The sequence below is a fragment of the Sebastes fasciatus genome, chromosome 22 (assembly GCF_043250625.1).
Source record: "Sebastes fasciatus isolate fSebFas1 chromosome 22, fSebFas1.pri, whole genome shotgun sequence".
NCBI lineage: Eukaryota > Metazoa > Chordata > Actinopteri > Perciformes > Sebastidae > Sebastes > Sebastes fasciatus.
In genome coordinates, this window is record NC_133816.1 from 19672812 (window position 1) to 19692337 (window position 19526).

The 19526-nt window shown below is 43.3% G+C and overlaps 1 protein-coding gene across 14 annotated transcripts in view; it reads left to right on the forward strand.

Moving 5' to 3' along the window:
• nrxn2b (neurexin 2b) overlaps positions 1 to 19526 on the forward strand; it is a 795015-nt gene that overhangs the window by 362592 nt on the left and 412897 nt on the right. For 11 of the 14 annotated variants that reach the window (XM_074624795.1, XM_074624794.1, XM_074624809.1 and 8 more), the window contains 4 exons: positions 7239 to 7677; positions 9304 to 9687; positions 13994 to 14197; positions 18161 to 18187. In XM_074624795.1, coding sequence (XP_074480896.1) covers positions 7239 to 7677; positions 9304 to 9687; positions 13994 to 14197; positions 18161 to 18187 — 1054 coding nt within the window. The remainder of the gene's footprint in view (positions 1 to 7238; positions 7678 to 9303; positions 9688 to 13993; positions 14198 to 18160; positions 18188 to 19526) is intronic. The other 3 variants (XM_074624798.1, XM_074624807.1, XM_074624808.1) reach the window with 1 other exon arrangement.

Consider the following 19526-nt stretch of genomic DNA (forward strand, 5'->3'; position numbering starts at 1 on the left):
TCCCCATGCTCACTTATGTCTCGTAAGTTGTTGCAGCAATTTTTGGGTTGATACCATTTGTTACACAGATTTGGTGCTAAATTTAACCACTTTTTTTACCACCCGAGAATCGATAAAAATGATCAATAATCCCTCCAAAATACCACATTAAGACACCAAAACCTCTAGGAACACCATTAAAAAAGCCATGCTGTGATTTGGGACTTTTGACATTTGGAGATTTCTGCCAGAATTGTGTTTTTCGGCGATTGGATGGTGAGCACTTCTGGTCTGGAAACTGCTCAGAAACCCCCTTATTGTCAATCTAGCAAGTAAAGCCATCCATCCTCTGAATGCTCTAGGTCTTTAGTTTGTGGCTGTAAAGTTTTATGAGGCTGTGATTATCCTAGAGGTCACCACAGGTCATTTTATACAGTGAGGTCAAGTTTTAAGAAATGGTCTCACTACAATGAAATGGCTACTATGGGGACTAACATCATTACACATGAATACAGTTGGGCTCATTGAATCCACAAGAGTCACAGCTTTACAGTGATACCCAATTTATGTAATTCAAAGACTGTTTATGGACCCCAGGATGCAGAAATATTTTAGAATAGGCAAAAACCTTTATACTGCATGCAAAAAGCTTCATGGTTTTTGCCCCAAACTGCATGTGGTTATCATAAAGTGGGCATGTCTGTAAAGGGGAGACTCGTGGGTACCCATGGAACCCATTTACATTCACATATCTGGAGGTCAGAGGTCAAGGGACCCCTTTGAAAATGGCCATGACAGTTTATCCTTGCCAAAATGTAGCCCAACTTTGTAGTGTTATTTAGCATTTTTCCCGACATGCTAACATGACATGGTTGGTACCAATGGATTCCTTAGGTTTTATCATTTCAGATGCTCTAAACTGAGCATGCTACAGCCTCTGAAAAAAGTATAGTCGGCCGAGGGCGCCCTTAAGGAGTGGAAGAGGTTAAAGTAATACATTTAAGACTCAATAACAGGCCCTGAAATGTGTTACTTTCTGAAGTTGTGTTTACAGTTCAGACAGATATATTGTTTGATTCAGACACGAGGCTGGATCTTACCGGTTGTGTTTCCTGGTGTTTGTGTTTTATGGGCTCAACTTTTCAGCTGCGGTCAAGCTCTAATGACTACATCAGCTCGACTGAGCCAGAAAGGTAACCATGCAGAAAACCCGCATTGAGAGTAACTGAGAGAGCGAGGTGGAGGAGTACAGTAGCAGCTGCAAATAAATAGGAAAGCGAACGGTCGGGGGGTAGACAGCGGTGTGTTTCATCCCGCGCTAGTTCAGTGGCACAGCTCGGATTATCAGTGGCGTTATGGTCCGGGGCAAGGCTTTCATGCCGCCACCGTGGTCAAACGCCTTTGATATGCTTGGCCGATACCCTCCAGGCAGCCGAAATCCAAAGGAAGAGCACAGCAGAAGAAGAGTAAAAAGGCACCAAAAGAGGCTACTGAAGCTCTATGAAGTTTTTATTTGCTGCGTGTGTGTGTGTGCTCATATGTTCAAAGTCACCCACATGCTAGGATCATACACCGTGTGATGTATGTGCATGTTTTCTAGGCTCCCGGTCAGAGTGGCTGGGTGTGAAATCAGGTCTCTCTGCTCCTCAGCCCCCTAGTCCTGTTTCTACAGATTCCTCTTCTTCTTCTTCTGCACGTCACCATCTGTCTCTCCGCCGCAACCTCCTCCGCCTCTCCATCCCTCTCCCAGGCAGTGACCTTGCTATCACCCATTTCACACCCCTCCCTCCATCTCAGTCTCTCTCTCTCTCCCCTCTTCCCACCTCTCTCATCACTCCTCCCCACCTCTCTCTTCCTCTCATCTTCCCCTTTTCTCGGGGGCACTTTTGTGTAATTAAGTCCACGGTAGCGGTGTTGGCACGCCAGCTTTGCCATCCTGACGGCCAAATTAAAAATTGATTTCTTCGACTGATTCCGTGCGCTGGATGAATGCTCCGGCCCTCCTCCTTGGCCTCGCTCTCTCTCCCGTCCTGCCCTCCCAACTTCATATCGATGCGCTCTCTTTTTGTCTGCAGCCTCCCCCTAGTCTCACCTTTGTTGCGCGATAAAATCTTCTGGAGTCGTCCAGCACCTGTCACACAAACACACAATCGTTTGAGACTTTGCAGCTGGAAAGGCGCTGCTGCAAAGCCTGCCCTTTGCCCTTTACTAGTTTTCTTATCCCTGATGGCGGCCTTACTCTAGTTCTGCTAGAGTTGCGGCGCGCTCCCGTGATCTCTATCGTTTAGTGTAAGGTGGTCATACAACTCAGTCCAAGCTGTCTTAAGTCAGTCTTTTCCTCGTCTTGACATCCCGATAAAATCAAGTTTGATATTATCGTAAGTTCAATGACGCGAACCTTGTCAACAACCAATAGGTGTGCTCTCTCCAGCACCAAACAGGAAGCAGTGGAGTGAACGAGAGCGCCTCTTTGATATGTCCTCCCATCTTTTGGAGTGGAGAAGGAAAGAAAAGCCGCAGCTCTTTAATCGCAACACTTGCAAAAGCAGGCTCAAACTATGTGGTGTGTGGGCTCATCGAACCCCAAGTACATCAGGAAGAAAAAAACGACTCCGTTTGTACTGCTGACCTGCAGGGTGTTAGATTCGTGGAGTTTCTCAATGACAAAGCAAATTAATGGAGTCACCCCTGAGGAAGGCTTTAGCCCCAGTCACAGTCCATGTCGGGGCCACACACACACTCTGATTTCAGCACTGCTCAAGATGATTTTGCTGATTTCTCCTCTGTCTCTTTCTAGTTAAAGTGACTGTTTGTAACTTCTTACGCGTATAAATCATTGCAGGTCGATGTCCCATGTGTGCTCACGTGTGGCTACGCTGCCCAACACAAACTACACGGAAGCACCAAAACCACAAAGTTATATCTAGTGAAGCCCGTCTTGCAAAACAGTGTTAAGTCTTCCTGCTTCAGCCTCCCGACCGCGGTCAGAAGACACAGGGGAGACCGTAGCTTTGGTCTCCAGGGCCGGAGTCTCTGCTCCTCTGCCTGCCTGTCTTCACTCACACACCGCGCTCGTTCTCACTCGCTCCATCTCTGACGTGCATGCGCGCACACTCCACACTGCAGCAGAGTTAGTTTAACTCTGAGAATATGTAGTGAATGTACAGTGGACGTTTGTGCAGAAATAAATGCTGCAGCTCCTCCAGACCAACAGAGGTTTCCCGTGTCTTGTTTCCTGAAGTGACGGGGCTCCGCAGCGAGAAACGTTATCGTCTCCGAACAAAAATCCAGTGTCTCCCCTGTTCCTTCTGACTGCGGTCGGGAGGCTGAAGCAGGAAAAGCCAACACTAGGATCAGCAGTGATTCATGGAGAGACCTCCGTCTGGTCAGCTAACATTACTGCCAAGCAGCCGACACGCTGGATTGCATAAAATCCCTCTGACATCAGAAGTCTTGACGTTAATGACATGTTGAAAGCTGGCGTGATAATCTGCCACTGTGTCGGTGATGTCCCATCTCTGCCTAATCAACTAGTTTGACATCTGGTCTCTTAGTCATGGATGTGCTCAGAGATGTGCATTGTTCGGTGTTGATTAGTGTGTTGAAAGACGTTTTTGTGATGTCAGATGCAGCTATTGCTACAGCTTCATCTAAATATGGCAGCTCCTAGTCTATAATCAGCATTACATTTAGCTGTCTCTTGTTCACAGTTGACCTTTAAGGTTTGCACCAAGTAGTGAGGGGGATGCTAGAGGAAAGCTCATGCAGTTTCCATACTCAAATCTGCTCATGACCAGAGTAGAAGTATTATTGCAGAATAAGATCTTGATATTCATTTTAGACGATCGGGATTTTTGTCTTGATGTCGGATGTCTGATATTGGCCCACATTGCAGACACTAACTGGCCTAAAAGTCATCTGGTGCAGCCAGTGGGCAACTCCAGAGTCTGAAGAGTGAAGCCAATGCTGAAGTGCCTTAAACTTGCATTCTTTCTAACAGCCAGCAGGGGGCGACTCCTCTGGTTGCTAAAAGAAGTCTGATTGTATAGAAGTCTATGAGAAAATGAGCCTACTTCTCACTTGATTTATTACCTCAGTAAACATTGTAAACATGAGTTTATGGTCTCATCGCTAGTTTCAAGTCTTCTTCAATACAGCATGATTTTCATTTTGTAAATTATGGTCCCATTTATAGTCAAATAGACCATAAAGACGGGGATGCTTTAGGGAGTGGCTACCTGGCCTGGACAGGTCGCTAACACGGCGTTGACCGATCTTAGAACTTTAACCCTTTCACAGTGTGTTTTCACTTCATGAAATTAAATTTTGGTCGCCTAAAAAATGTCTTATTCAGCGTTCGGTTGTGCTTAGCTCCACCCTCGTCTCACTTGTGGTTGCCACTTCTTGGCAAAAACCAACGACAGTCCACAAACCAATGGGTGACGTCACAGTGACTACGTTCACTTCTTATATACGGTCTACGGGTGCAGCATGTTGCCAGTTTTATTTCCTGCCTCATCTTTTCCCTACACGCTCTATGATCCGTTGTAAAAAGCAGAACACCAGCCTGCATTTTTTTCATTTATTTGTTTGTAGAAACAGCAGCATGAATACACAAAAATAGATACCTCAAAAATAAATGAAATGAAAAGCCCTCCTCCCACTGCGTTTTCTCTCTTTCACCCCTCTTTTTTTTCTAACACCTTAAGCCAGGAGAGCTCACGCCTTATTAGCTGCCAGTTTTAGCGTTATCGTGGCTAATTACCAGGACTAATCTCCGCTAATGACGACATTATGAGGTGTACAGTGCATGTGGCAGCGTGGCCAAAGAAGCAGATAACCGAAGGAGGCTTAAGTTCAGGAATAACCCGGCATATCTGTGTTCTCTTGCTTTTCATCCTCTGCCTGTGCGTAGGTGTGCTGTTTGACAGAGAGAGAGAGAGAGAGAGAGCATGCGTGTGAAAAAAAAAAAAAAATGTAAGATTGGAGGGCATTTGAAAGAGATAGCGTGAAAGACCATGAGGAATGACAACAGCAGTCTGGTGAAATTAGAAACCAATACAGTGGACGAGCCTTTCAGTGGTGCAAATACAAAAAACACAGAGATAATAATTCAGCATTCATTCGTGGACTAAAGTTCACTGGTATAATCACACTAGCAATGTATTCTTTAAGAAGAGGAAATAATCAGTAATCTATCTAATGGATCCAGATATCTAAGTCGTGCCTAATTTCACCCTTTAAATTGAAGCCTGACAAAAAAATAGATTTGAGAACTTCATGTTCGCTGTTATCTCAAGTCATTTTCAAATCCCTACAAGTTGATTTTCCAGCCGATTAGACTGTTATCAGCTCATTAAATGGGCGTTATCAGTGGTTGTAAGCCTCCTAGTTGTGGGTCAGTAGGGCCCTGCTACACCCATCATCGACGTAGTAATTATGACGGGAGCAGAAGCGGAAATCTGTATTATATATAGCCTGAAACTGCATATGGGGTGGAGGTTAGAGACACAGAACTTTCACCCAGAAGACCAGAGTTTACATCCTGTATCCATACATACCAACAATACATTAAATGGTGTGTAATGATATCACATTATAGTCAACAGGATAACTGATAAAGCACTACAGAAAGACTGTTAAGCTCCCGACACAATGAGCAGCTAGGTGTTTTCTGTCTGCTGCCGGGATCGAACCTGAGACTTTACAATAACAGGATGATCTTCATAACCTCGTAGCTGCGACAGCACCAGAAAAACAAAGAGAGAGAAAGAGCAAAAACTTCTCTACATTCCTATTACCTGTCAGGCGGTATGTGTGGGTGTGTGAGAGAGTGTGAAGAGCACTGGAATCAGGAGAGAGAAAACACACAAACGCAAACAAACGCAAAGGCCTCAGCTGCTTCACACTATTACCTTGAGGACGGCCTCTCAAAACAGAGTGTTCAACAAATAAAAGGGGGAGCTGAAACAATGAGACACAAGGATAATTTACTCTGCCTTTAGCACTTAATCCATTATGAATGCATATAGTGAGGCGCAGACGCACACTTTGAGCTGGAACAATAGAGCCGCGTTTCATCAAAGGCTGTCGGAGACATTTACATCAAGGCCGTGAGCAACGTTCACTCCTCCCTGCGTCTGAGTATCCCCCGGAGCCTTTTCACTTCTTTTTTTTCCAGTTTATTGTGCATATATACTGACATTTCTGAGCTGCAGCTTTCGAAAAACAACTAATAGTTTGTACGCTTTATGGATTTGACCGAGAGTCTATAGAGCGGTGATCACAGTTTGAATCATTGAGTGCACCCACACAACAACACTCACACACACATACGTCAGTAAAGTCAATGGGAGAACCTGGACAACTGAGTGACCTTAAGTGGTTGTTCAGTGATCCACCACTCCTTCCCACTTACACTAGATTAGATACATTATGTCCTCTATGAATCTACAGGAAATACGTTATACAACCCGGGGAACAGGGAAGAGTACATTTTACAATTTTAAACAATATGATTAATAATATTTTACATTTTTCCATGACAAGAGATACGATCAATATAAACAGCATCAGCCTTCAAGTAACTATTTTTATTTTATTTTATTTTATTTTATTTTATTTTATTTATTTATTTATATATATATATATGTATTTATTTATTTATTATTTATTTATTTTATTTTATTTTATTTTAATTTATTATTATTATTATTTTTTTTTTTTCATTTTTTTTCCTGTTTTTGAGGGGAAAAAATAATAATTCCCCTGTACAGTTACATTGTTATTCATTATTGACAATCAATAAACATTTTAAAAGAAAATGTTCAAAGTGTGAGGGATTTACCAAATGACGGAGCATCGGTACTCATCTGACCGAGATTTTTCGGTCGAGGGGTCGTTGGTCAGAGATAGAAAAACTCCTCTAGCACGTTTTATCAAAGCTGGTTTCATACTGCTGTTCAAGAGAAGTCAGGTATTTCATTCATGTCTTGATCCATCATTTCCCCATGCTGACAACATTTCCCAGCAGCTACTAAAACTGACACCTGAAATTAATTTGGGCAATTAGGATGCATCTGTGGGATCTCAGGATTATGGACAGGATGTTCTTCTCTGTTGCAGCTGCATATTAAGCTGTAGAAAAGTCCATTTTGTAATAATAATCTAATTCTAGATGTTATATTTGAATCCGCAATCACACGTCACCACCACTGTTTTATACGTTATAACCAACTGCTTCCCTCTCTGCTCTCCAGGTGGTGTACAAGAACAACGACTTCAAGCTGGAGCTGTCACAGCTGGCCATCGAGCGCGACCCTAAGATCACCCTGAACGGCGACTTGGTGTTCCGCTGCGAGGACGTGGCAGCCCTGGACCCCGTCACGTTCGAAACCCCCGAGTCCTTTATCTCCCTGCCCAAGTGGAACACCAAGAAGACGGGCTCCATCTCCTTCGACTTCCGCACCACGGAGCCTAGCGGGCTCTTGCTGTTCAGCCACGGCCGCCCTCAGGGCCCCAAAGAGCAGAAGCCCGGCAGGGAGCTGAAGACTGATTACTTTGCCATGGAGCTGCTGGAGGGGTATATGTACCTGCTGATCGACATGGGCTCTGGGAAAACAAAGCTGAAGGCCAGCAACAAGAAGGTCAATGACGGGGAGTGGTGCCATGTGGATTTCCAGAGGGAAGGGAGGAAAGGTGAGGGCTGCTTTAAACTTATCCTGTTGAAACTGTCAACTAATCTAGAATTGCACAAATGATTATCAATTCACATTCATCATCCACATTTTATAGCCGATCTGGTTCATATTTTCACACCAAGAAGCAGATTCATGTCAATCAGATATCTGTTATACTGCTTTACTTAGCATTCACAATTAGCATCATATCAGAAAATTATCAACATCTGTTGGATTTTATCAACAGAGTTAATCATCAAGACCAAAAAGTGTAATTTTGGCTGTAGCAAACAGTACTTTGAGGATTAAAAAAAAAGAAAATGCACAGTCATCTTGCACTCTTGTGGTTCTGTCTACTGTTTCTTATATGTGCATACTGTATATGCTTATACAAAACCACAAATATGCACTTTTCCGCATCAACAACGATGCACACCTGGTCCAATGCAAATTATCCACGCTGCAGTTTTCCATGAGTTTCCTCCTAAATAGTACCGTGTCCGCTCAACACAACAAAAACCTGTCCAGACAGAGAATGTATAAGGGGGGGGTAAGGTTAACTACACAATACATAAACTAATCAAACCCCAAATGTGATATCAAGTGCATATCAGCTATATTACCATCTTCATTGTATCGCAGTTTGCTCAGACTTTCTCATTTTACAGCTAAACAGTACACTACAATATGTTTCTGAAACCATTTGAGGAGAGAAATAGGCATTACAGTAACAGAATATTGATTCATATTTGATCAGCGCTGCCTAGTTTGACCGTTTGATTGGAGTTTGCCAGTGATTGACAGCTGCTCAGAGACGGCAAGGCTCCAGCTCGGCTCTGATTGGTTGTTTTCCTACGGTCTGTGAAATCTTGCAGATGCCATTAGGAACACTGTAGGACACATAGGCACATGATATTTGTCAGATTACCTGTCTCATGCACTACTGTCAGGATATAGCGACCGTTTTATAATAACTTTTTTAATCATATTTCCTCCATTTCTACCCACTGCTGCTTTAATAGTGCATGTAGTGGTGTTTGTTAACGTATGTTTATTTACCTGAAGAGTGCTCTGACGTCTCTGCCAGCATGTGGGCACAAACGGGCATCTGCATGCCTGAGTGTCTGGTGTCTGATGAATGATCTGTAGGTGGGCAAGCACCTAGGACATTATATCTCCCCCTAATGGCGTCTTATAATGAGGAAGGGTGTGGACGAGTGTCTGCGTGTGCGTGCGAGCGCGTGCACGTGATCTCACCGCTGCTCCCGCTGTAATTGGCTTTTAATAGAAAATTAAGACGGAGTCGTTAATCACAGAAAGATAGAGGGCCTTTTGTTTCACCCACTCCCCGCTGCATTCTGCTTCCCTTCTCCTCCATTTAGCCTATTACAGACACATTAGACACACACACACACACACACACACTCTCTACTGTCATCCATTCTCCCCGTCTCTTGTATGTTCCTCCGTCTGTGCTCTATGTCCCTAAATTATCCACTTACTGCTCCACCCACCCATTCACTCACTCTCCCACTCACTCAGCCACTTGACCTCCCACCCACCCGTTCTCCCTCCCATCCAGACCACACAATGTTTAATCAGAAATGATTTTAATATTTAATGGATAACTTGTTTGTGTTTTTAGGATCCATCTCAGTCAACAGCCGCAGCATGCCCTTCAGCTCCCCAGAGGGCAGCGAGATCCTAGACCTGGACAGCAACATGTACCTGGGCGGGCTGCCCGAGCTCAAGTCGGACCTCATCCTGCCGCCGGAGGTCTGGACGGCGCTGCTCAACTACGGCTACGTGGGCTGCGTCCGCGACCTCTTCATCGACGGCAAGAGCCGCGACGTCCGCCGCCTGGCCGAGATCCAGAGCGCGTTCGGCGTCAGCAGCTTCTGCACCCGCGAGCTGCAGAAGAGGTGCAGCAGCGCCCCCTGTGGCAACGCGGGCCTGTGCAAAGAGGGCTGGAACCGCTACATATGTGACTGCATCGGCACCGGATTCCTGGGGACCAACTGTGAGATAGGTAAGGAGGGGGGTGTTGAAGGGAACTCAACATAGTTTCTGAACAGCTACACATGCATCTAGCTTGCAATAGTACACTTAAAGGACCAGTGTGTAGCATTTAGGGGGATCTATTGGCGTAAATGAAATATAATATTCAATATAAGTATATTTTCATTAGTGTATAATCACCTGAAATTAAGAATTGTGTTTTCGTTAGCTCAGAATGAGCCATTCTTGTGAAACTGTGGTAAAAAGAGAGTGCAAAACCGTGGTACTGCCAGTCGCCGTCTGACTTTTGTTCCTCCTAAAGTAGTGTTATTATGGTAAGGATGGCCTCTGAGCGAGGCGAATGGCGTGGAACGGGAGGAGTGAGCGGAGGGGTACTCAGTTGGTTGCAATTTGCAACCACACCACTAGATGCCACCAAATCCTACACACTGTCCCTTTAACTTTTCCTTACTCGCTCCCATCGCTGCCGCTCTCTCCCTTACTTCACCACTCACTTCCAACGTACACACACGTACACACACGTACACACACACACGCTACTCTTATAATAACTGGCTCTAGAGAGGGCCATTCACGTTTTCGTGTCGGCCACCGCAGCAGTAGGATACAGGCTTGGCACATGGGAGAAGTTGTAATCCGCAACCTCACCGCTAGATACGGCCAGATCCTACACACCGTTCCTTTAAGCAATAGCTCACGACAGGCCGTGGTATGTTGTGATTATATCACAGCCTGAAGTGAGCTGTTTTTTTTATAAAACGGTCATCAATTATGGCAATATGAAAGTTATAGACACATGCCCAAGTGATCACCTTGTCGCTAAATAACCATGACAACACATTAGCCTAACGTTTTTTTAGTTATACTGAAAGTGCAAAGGAATTAGACGTCATAGCTGAAGTGTGAGGTTATTATATCACGACTATGAACCAATCAGATTGCTCTATTTGCGCTACCCATTTTATAAAATGGTGTTTTACACAATTCAGAAAAAAAATACGCCATTGTGTCATTACAGATTGACACATTAACCTTTCTTACAGTGAAGCAGAACATAACTTCTCATAAAGGAGCCATGGAACACTACATATGGTCAAAACGTGAAACAATGCTTGCTAAATTGTTGTTCAATGTTTACAATGTCATGTTGTAAACTCCATCCAATAAAGCAGAAACGAGAGAGAACAAGTGTAGAATGAGCGTTTCAACAACATGCTGCCTTGTATTTCACAACACCAAGCAGCTGCTGTATAGTAAGAGTAAGAGCTCCACAGGGAGCCATGTGTGAACCAAACACCACCCGGGGCTGGGTGGCATTAGGGCCCGCTGGCTGGGAAGGGAGGGCAGGCAACAGTGTGACAGAGCAGCCAGGCCTACCGCCGCCATCTGTGTCAGCCACGCAAACCCAGGTGGCGCGTACGCCACGGCGAGGGGGAGACGAGCCAGTCGAACAGCACCACGTACGCCTGATTCATTCCAATTAGCTGCAGGCGCCTCGCTTCACGGTGTGCCTCTGCACGTCCGCGGGGGTGAGTGAGCCATGACAGTATGGGATTTTGAGGGACAAGGAGGGTAATGAGGGAAGGAGAGATTGGATTCAAATCAGGACAGTGGAGGTATAGAGGATGAAATGTCTTTATTCTGAAGGGTGATATTTTAACAGTTTTGTCTTTGGGGGCTCAGATGACAGGTGTGGTTTCGGTGATGCTCTTTTGCCATCTAGTGGAGCGTCGTGTTACTGCAGGGATGTGGCACAGGGCATTAATAACCAGCTGCATATGTCTCTGTGTCAATAGCCTGGGTGCGTAGATTAACAGAGTGTAAGGGCAGTCAATAGTATTGACTAGAGGGAGAAAGCCCCTGGGGATATTACATGATGCCTCCAAGCCACATGGAATTAAAAGCATTGATGGTGTTTTCAGCTGGCGTTTGGGTGATAATGAATATTTTTTGTGTGTGCTAATATATGGATTGTTTTGATTGAGTGATAGAATAATGATTCATCAGAATTTTGTCACATTTTTATGTAAGTGAGGTCTATAAGAGGTGTGTTTGCTCACCAATAACAGGGTTTTTTAAGCATATTTTACCATCATTTTCTTTTTTGTCTTTTCTTTTTTTCAATTAATTCATTGCGGGCTTTTGAAGTTATCCTCCAAACGGACAAACCAACAAACAAACCAATAAACCAATAATCCAACAAATGGTGAAAACATATCTTCCTTCCTGGGCCTTCGTCCTTGGCGGAGGTAACTAGAATGGCACTCGGAGAGCGCAGACCTCCGCCAAGAAGCCTGACTTTAAAAACAGATCACAGATCACAGCTGGCGGTACCGTGAGGTGGTCGGCTTATTATTAACACGGTGTGTTTCCGTGTAAGGTACCGGTGGATGCCTCTCTCATTCAGCAGCCTTGTTATGTCTGTATAACGTTACACTACGTTGTCTGTCATCCCGTCAGCTACCGTTTTGGTTTTTTTGTCACCGCAGACGGCCAGCAGCTCCTGCCGCACCTCGATGTCTCGCCACACGTCCACACACGTATCTCTCTGCTCTCAGAAGGAGGCGGGGTCACGCGTCATCAACGCGTCATCAGTTACACTGCACATGTGTTATACCCTGTGGTCTTAATGCTCAGGCTAATCGGAAGTCTTAGAAAAATTCCTGAATCCGGATCACGATCCAAAATGTAATGGATTGTTCATTGCGCCACACTCCACCCCTCCAAACAATTTCATTCAAATCCATCAAGAACTTTTGGAGTAATCCTGCTAACAGAAGGACAGACAGACAGACAGACAGACAAACCAACGCCGACATATAAACAAATAAACAGAAAACAACAACGACAAAAAACCTTCAAGACTAGACATGGATACATACTGTATATGTAAACAGAGAAATATCAACAATGACAGAAAACAACAAGCTGACAGACATAATAATAACTTGGATTTATACAGCGCCTTTCAAGAAACCCAAGGACGCTTAACATCGACATAATAGACACAACAAACAGAACACAACAGTAGCTAGAGGCCACACAGTAGGCTTTGATGAAGAGGTGGCTTTTAAGGAGTTTTGTTAAGCTGTCCAGAGACGGGGCATTGAGGGGGATTTGCAGGTGAGGAGAAGGATTTTGTAGGTGATGCGGGACTTGACCGGGAGCCAATGGAGGTGGATGAGGGTGGGGGCGACGTAGAAAATAAGCTGTGTAAAACGGGGTATAGGAAAGAGGTGGGATTGTAATATGAAGTTGATAGTAGTGACGGAGTGATAGATATGAGAAATGTTTTATTGAATCCCGTGGTTTGATGATTTTCTTTGGCAGAGTCTTGCTCCTGTGTCTTGTCTCCCATCACTTTCCAAAACCTAAACATTTCATTCACCCCGTGACAGTGACTCACGTTAGCCCACGATGACGCATATCGACCCACAACGCAAAAATAAGAGCAGCGCTCAGGGAACTGTCACTCTACACAGCGGCCTATTTATGGCATGGCTGATTCTAGACAGAGGAACCGCGCTCGTCCCTGCCTGGTGAGAATAAGAAGGTCTCACAAACCAGCTGCACTTTTGTTTTTGACAAGCTTGAGGAAAGTATCGGATTCATTATTAACGTTTATCCCGGTTTCCTTTCTTTCGTTACAATGAATGTTTTCATTTTGTGCTGTGGCTGGTAGATTTGTCATCTGATGAAAATATAACAGGGGTTTAATAAGTAATAAGTAATATTTGATTACTTGTGCAGCCCTAATTGCACACAACATGGAGGTGCAATTACAAAACCACAGAAAGAGACAAAGGCCCAGGGGTGTAGTGTTACATGTTGTCATCAAACTTTCAACCTGAGAGGTGCAGCAGTGATTGATATTATCTTTTGATCGCTGTGATAACTTATCAGACGCATATGACTTTGATCATCGTTCCCACTGAGTGTTCCCTTGTTCTTATGTTGTAGATATGACATCCAAACACGGGATTTTGTATGATATAATGAGAGAATTATTAAAAATGCATGTGTTTTAGCTTTGTCCATAGTTAATTGTGATTAATCTCACATTTGTTATCTGTTCAAATGTACCTTAAAAGGAGATTTATCAAGTATTTAATACTCTTCTCAACATAGGAGTGGGCAAAAATGCTGCTTTATGCAAGTGTGTGTATATATTTATTATTGGAAATCAATTAACAACACGAAACAATGACATAGAACCCATTTTCATTCACATATTTAGAGGTCAGAGGTCAAGATATCTGTATAATCCGTTACCCACCTGTCACCTCTCCTTTCCTCTGCCTTCCCCCCCTATCCAGAGGCGACGGTGCTGAGCTATGACGGCAGCATGTACCTGAAGATCATCATGCCCGTCACCATGCACACGGAGGCCGAGGACGTGGCGCTGCGCTTCATGTCCCAGCGGGCGTACGGCCTGCTCATGGCCACCACCTCCAAGGAATCAGCGGACACCCTGCGGCTGGAGCTGGACGGAGGCCGCGTCAAACTCACCGTGAACCTCGGTAGGCCAACCGTGATCCATCGTGGTTGTCCCCCGCTAACCTCTCCCATACCACCCCCTTGTCTCCTCGCCTTCGCTCTGTATTTTAGCATTGTGTAGGGCAGAACTCAGAGGGATGGTTTGACATTTTGAGTTGTTTGTTTTCCATTGTCAGATAGGTTGGATGGGGAAAAGCTTCTAAATTTGTCCCTCAGTTATGTCAGATGTGTTTTGTATGATAGAGCACACTTCATTCAGTTTAATAGCTACAGTTGGCAGTGCAGGAAGCGAACAAGCTATATTCTGCCCATCACTGCCCATTGGTTTAAATCAGTGCTTGAAGTGCCAGTACTACTACTTAAGGTGGTGTGTTTAGTGTTAATAGTTAAAGTGCTTTCCTGTGTTATTTGTAGCCTATAGTAGGGGGTCCTCCCCAAGACAATTTGAAGTTTTTTTGACTTAAAACTATGCATCATTTTGGACCATTATTATTACTAGTTAAATGATTATTTTATCATTTACACATATAACAGCCTTTGTATGAACATCTAATTAAGTGTTTGCCCCTAAAATCATCAAAAGAGCAAATTCAGAAATCTTTTAAAATAATGTTCCGTTATTTGATCACAAAAAAAGTTGTGACGAACAGTTTGCAAAATACGCTGGCACTGCGCCGTTAGGAATCTCCCAGAGAACTTTGATATGGAGAGGGCAGAGAAGAGTACTGGCAGCTTGAGAAGTCACGATATGCCAAAGAGTAAAATGAAGAAGTGCCGGTACCGTCTTACTTCAAGCACTGGTTTAAATGAGAAATGGCATCAGTGTTCAAAGGCTGTTTATTTGAGAGAACTGAGGTACAAATACAGAAACTTCTCCTCCACATACTGATTAAAGTGCTTGCTGCAGGAAAATAAGACTAAAAGTAAAAATGTAAAGGTATCCCCCCTGTCCCCCCCCATCCCCTCTGCATCCCCCTGCGAAGCCTCATAGCACCTCCTCCAGTTTAAAAGCTCCATCTCTAACAGTATCCCCGGCCCGATCCTGAGCCTTACCCCACTAGCTAACCTGTCTCTAGAAGCTTCAAGGTGGCCTCGCTCCTGTTGCGCTCCTCCTCGTGGTTCTGCTTTATTTCGTGTGGAGTTAGCAGCAGGGCTTGTTGGCTCCACTTCGGCCCAGCGGCGGTGCTAAGACGAGATAGGAACCCTCATCATCAGTAATTACAGATGAGTTGGGTTTAAAGAGGTCTGGAAACGAGGCCAAGGTCAGTGAAATTGTAGAGCAGGGTTTTTAAGATTTCAGAGAAGAGGTTAATGCATTTCTCTCCAATAACCGGCTGCAGCGATGCAGACCTTTTGACTTGTTAAAATTTCATTGCGATGAATGTAAGTGCTCTGGGGAAGATGGGTACGACCTCCCAGCTTAAGGATACCTTAAGTCTGATCCTTTTTTGAAGGAACAGCGGTGAACCGGGAGGAGCGTGACAGAGGTGCGCCCTGGAATATGGGAGTTTAAGCCACCATAGAGACAGGAAGTGGGGGCGGGGCGGGGGTGGCCACTTCTCTCTCTCTTCTTCTACTTCTCTTTCTCTCATTCTTCACTCATAAACACCTCACCTGGCCAAAACTCGGAAGATGGAACTTTTCATCCCTTCAATGGCCTGTATGTCTGCGGCCCTTCAGATCAAACAGTCAGAGAGACCGGCTCACAGCTGGAGTCGTCCCACGCATTTCTACCTCCTGTCCAATGGGGGCCACAGCTTGAACCACACACTTGCGGCTAATCCATAATAGCTATAATTTCCCCATTCCTCTGTTTTCAACGGGGCTTAAATGACACCTGAAACAAGCCGACTGACACCGAGGCTCCGCTCGGGATTCTCTTGGCTCTTTTGCGAGGCAATTAATTAACAACTAAAGTGAAACGCATCAGCGAGGAATATCTGTTAAGGCTTTAATCCGTGTTAAGATAATTAAAATCCTGCTAATGAATCACGAGGAAAGGCTATAATTGGGCAGATTTAGCCCTAATGGTATTTATTAGTGATATATAATGATGATAACCTGCTCAATGCGTCAGCTGAAGTCGTCAGACGACAACTGGCACACTCTACGTTCTATTTATTGATTATCACATCCGATAGGGACGACTTTTAGGTTCTTCTTTCAGAACACGCCGCTGCTCACCAACACATGTGGCCCCCTGAAATGCATTTTATTGGAACCGTATTGGTGTTACCCCCCCAGCTCTCTACAGCGTGGCGCCGGTCCCTGGCTGTTTGTGTCCACTATTCTGTAGCGGTTGACAGCTCGAGACCACAACCCAGCCACGCTGCCGCATGCACACACAGTTTACAGCCACTAGATGGGGCTGAAGAGTTCAATATATTCAATGTGGAATAATAATTTGATAGTTTAATGATCCCTGTAAAGGAAGTGTCATCCTTAGGGAAGGTCAAAGGTGAAGGCAAGTTACATAGCAGGATTGAGTTTCCTACTGTACCAGAGCGGATGTTTACTGACTGCTTTAACCCTTCCAGTTGAAGGACAAAGCTTCTGATAACACAGCTTGTAAAACACTCTCCTCTGTGTTTTTGTCGCACCACTTCTAGCAAATAGCAGTAGAGTAGGGTCTTGTTTCATGCGGTATGTGTGCACCAGGCGTGAGGTGGCTGGGTTGTGCAGATCACCCTTTCTTGTCATTTACACTGTTGGGTTTCTCATGCTGCCCAGAGTGCTGCAGAAGGCAAGCGCATCTCAAATCACTGGGAAACGGGGGACTAAAGTTAAAGGTGCAAGACAATGCATCTGCTCTAGTGAGCGCACAGCAGAGTTATTTTTATACACAGTGTGAGCATAATGGCTTCACGGTGTTTATTTGTAGTGAATAAAGTAACCACCTGACGTTATTTAAGCCGTCTAATTCTGGCAAAAACATGTGATGCAGTTGGAATTATGAGGCTCTATCTGACTTGTTTAATGAAGTTAATCGTATGTTTTAGGGCTGTCGATCAATTAGAATAGTTAATCGCAAATTAATCAGACATTTTTTATCTGTTTTTATCTGTCATTTATTTTATTTAAAATTTAAAAAATAAAAATACAAATATAAAATAAATTAAAAAAATGCAAAAATAAATAAAAAATAAATCAATTAAATAATGATAAAAATATATATATATAAATATATATATATTAATGTATTTATTTTTATCATTATTTAATTGATTTATTTTTTATTTATTTTATATTTAATTTTAAATGTTTGTATTTATTTAAGTATTTAAGCATATATTTCTTTATTTATTTCCCCAAACTTACTTCACTCTAGCTTTAAAACTAAGCCCGCTGCAACCTAAAAATTGCAAGTTGCTTAAATGCATTAAAGAAATTAGTGGCATTAACACAAATTTGCGTCAACGTGTTTACTTTGACAGCCCTAATATGTTTATGATACGTGATCACATGCTTTATGTAGTGATTTATAGAGGGGAAAACAACCGATTTTTTACATACAAATATTTAAAAAAATAGCATAATGGTTTGCTTTCTCGTTAAATCTCTGATACTCAGTATTTCACAAATTCAGATAGAACCTTATAATTCCACAATTTGCATTTTCTGTAATCACACGCAGCAACGGAGCACTTCACATAGTTTCTTTACATCACTATGTTGGCATTGCTCTCCTACTGTACGGACCCCGTGGTGTAAGTCTTGCCTTCTGCTGTGCTCCGTGGGTACCGGGTGGACGGAGGGGTGGATGATGGGATTGATGGAGGAAAAGGGTGATCCTGACTCAGAGCCTGTCCCCGGATGGTGGCCCCAGAGCAATGCTTGGTTGTCTGCAGAATGTACCTTGAAGGATGTAAAATGTCTTTTTTTCTCTTTTATCCTCTTTCTGTCTCTTTCTTTTATCTCTCTCTCTCTCTTTCTCTTTTTTTTTTCTTTTTATTTGATCTCACCATTTCCGCTCTTTCTCCCGCCAGATTGTATCAGGATAGACTGTAGCCTCAGTAAGTGGTCCTATCCATTTTTCTGACTAAAATGTATCTGTCTTTCTCATCTTGATTGTGTGCAGTGGCCCTTTTCTGCTTCCTCATGACCTCATGATGAGTGACGCCTCTCTCATTACCCCACGTCACTCTTCCATATCGCCTTACCTTTCTTTTCTTTTTTACATTACACATCATTTCCTCTCATTGCCATCTTTTAGTGTCGTTCTTACCACCTTCATGTGTGTGTCTCTCCCCATCTTTAAAGTCATATTTTTCCATTTATTTCCATTATTCCTGTCACTTTTATTTCCTTTTTTCTGACAGATTTAATTAATGTTTCACTCGCATAATTATCAGGATTATTCATCCCTCTCGCTTGCCTACCATACTCCGCTATGAAATTATTTCATTGCCTCTCCCCTGCTTATCACCCATTCTATTCATTTCCCTGCCAAAAAACACATTCAGAAAAGGGCAACTTGACACACCCCTGTTTGGATGTTCCTATTTTCTATGATGCGGCGCCGAGTCTCTCGGCTCCACTCGGCTGCACACACAGGTGTTGCTTGTTTTCTATGCGGGACAAACTGTAGTTTTGGCCCCCAGAAAGCTAATTGCTTATCCGCCGAGAGACGGCACCACCTGGTGCGTGCTTGTTTTCGGAGCAAGCTAATGTTTTCCTGCCCCCGTGCTGACAGAATGATAGCACACTGTTATTTCTATCATGGCCACTGGCAATTGAACAACTAGCCCCACAGGTAAGTGCTGCCAGACACGGTGACAAAAACAAAAATGGAGAAAACCTGATGTTTGCCACAATGTTTGTGTCTGTGTGAATGTTCTTTAAGTCTCATGATGTCTTTGTGAGGGTGGGAAGATGGGGGCTTGGCTTTGATTAAACCCAGCAACTGAGGAGGTAGCATCACAAAGCCATTAAGTGCCTTTTAATTTGCTTTTCTCCCTTGAAAAGAGTGCGTATTTATAGAATTTTGCCAAATATTTATACATATCAGTTTGCAGTCAGAATGATCAGTTTTGTATGGAGGACAAAACCTGCCAAAAAAATTAAAATAAATGAATAATTATATAAATGACTTGATAAATTAATATATATCCTTGTATTTTTTTTATTAAATTTTAAATATTTTTTTTTTTGCTTATTTTTTTTAAATTTTAAAATAGATGTTATAAATACATTTCAGCAATTTATAAAAATAAACACATAAATTAATAAAAGGGAAAATGAATTATTCATTTACTGCTCTGTTTTATTTCCCCTTTTATTTATTCATGCATTTAAAAATAAATACATATATAAAAAATAAATACATTTCAAATGTAATAAAAAAATATATAA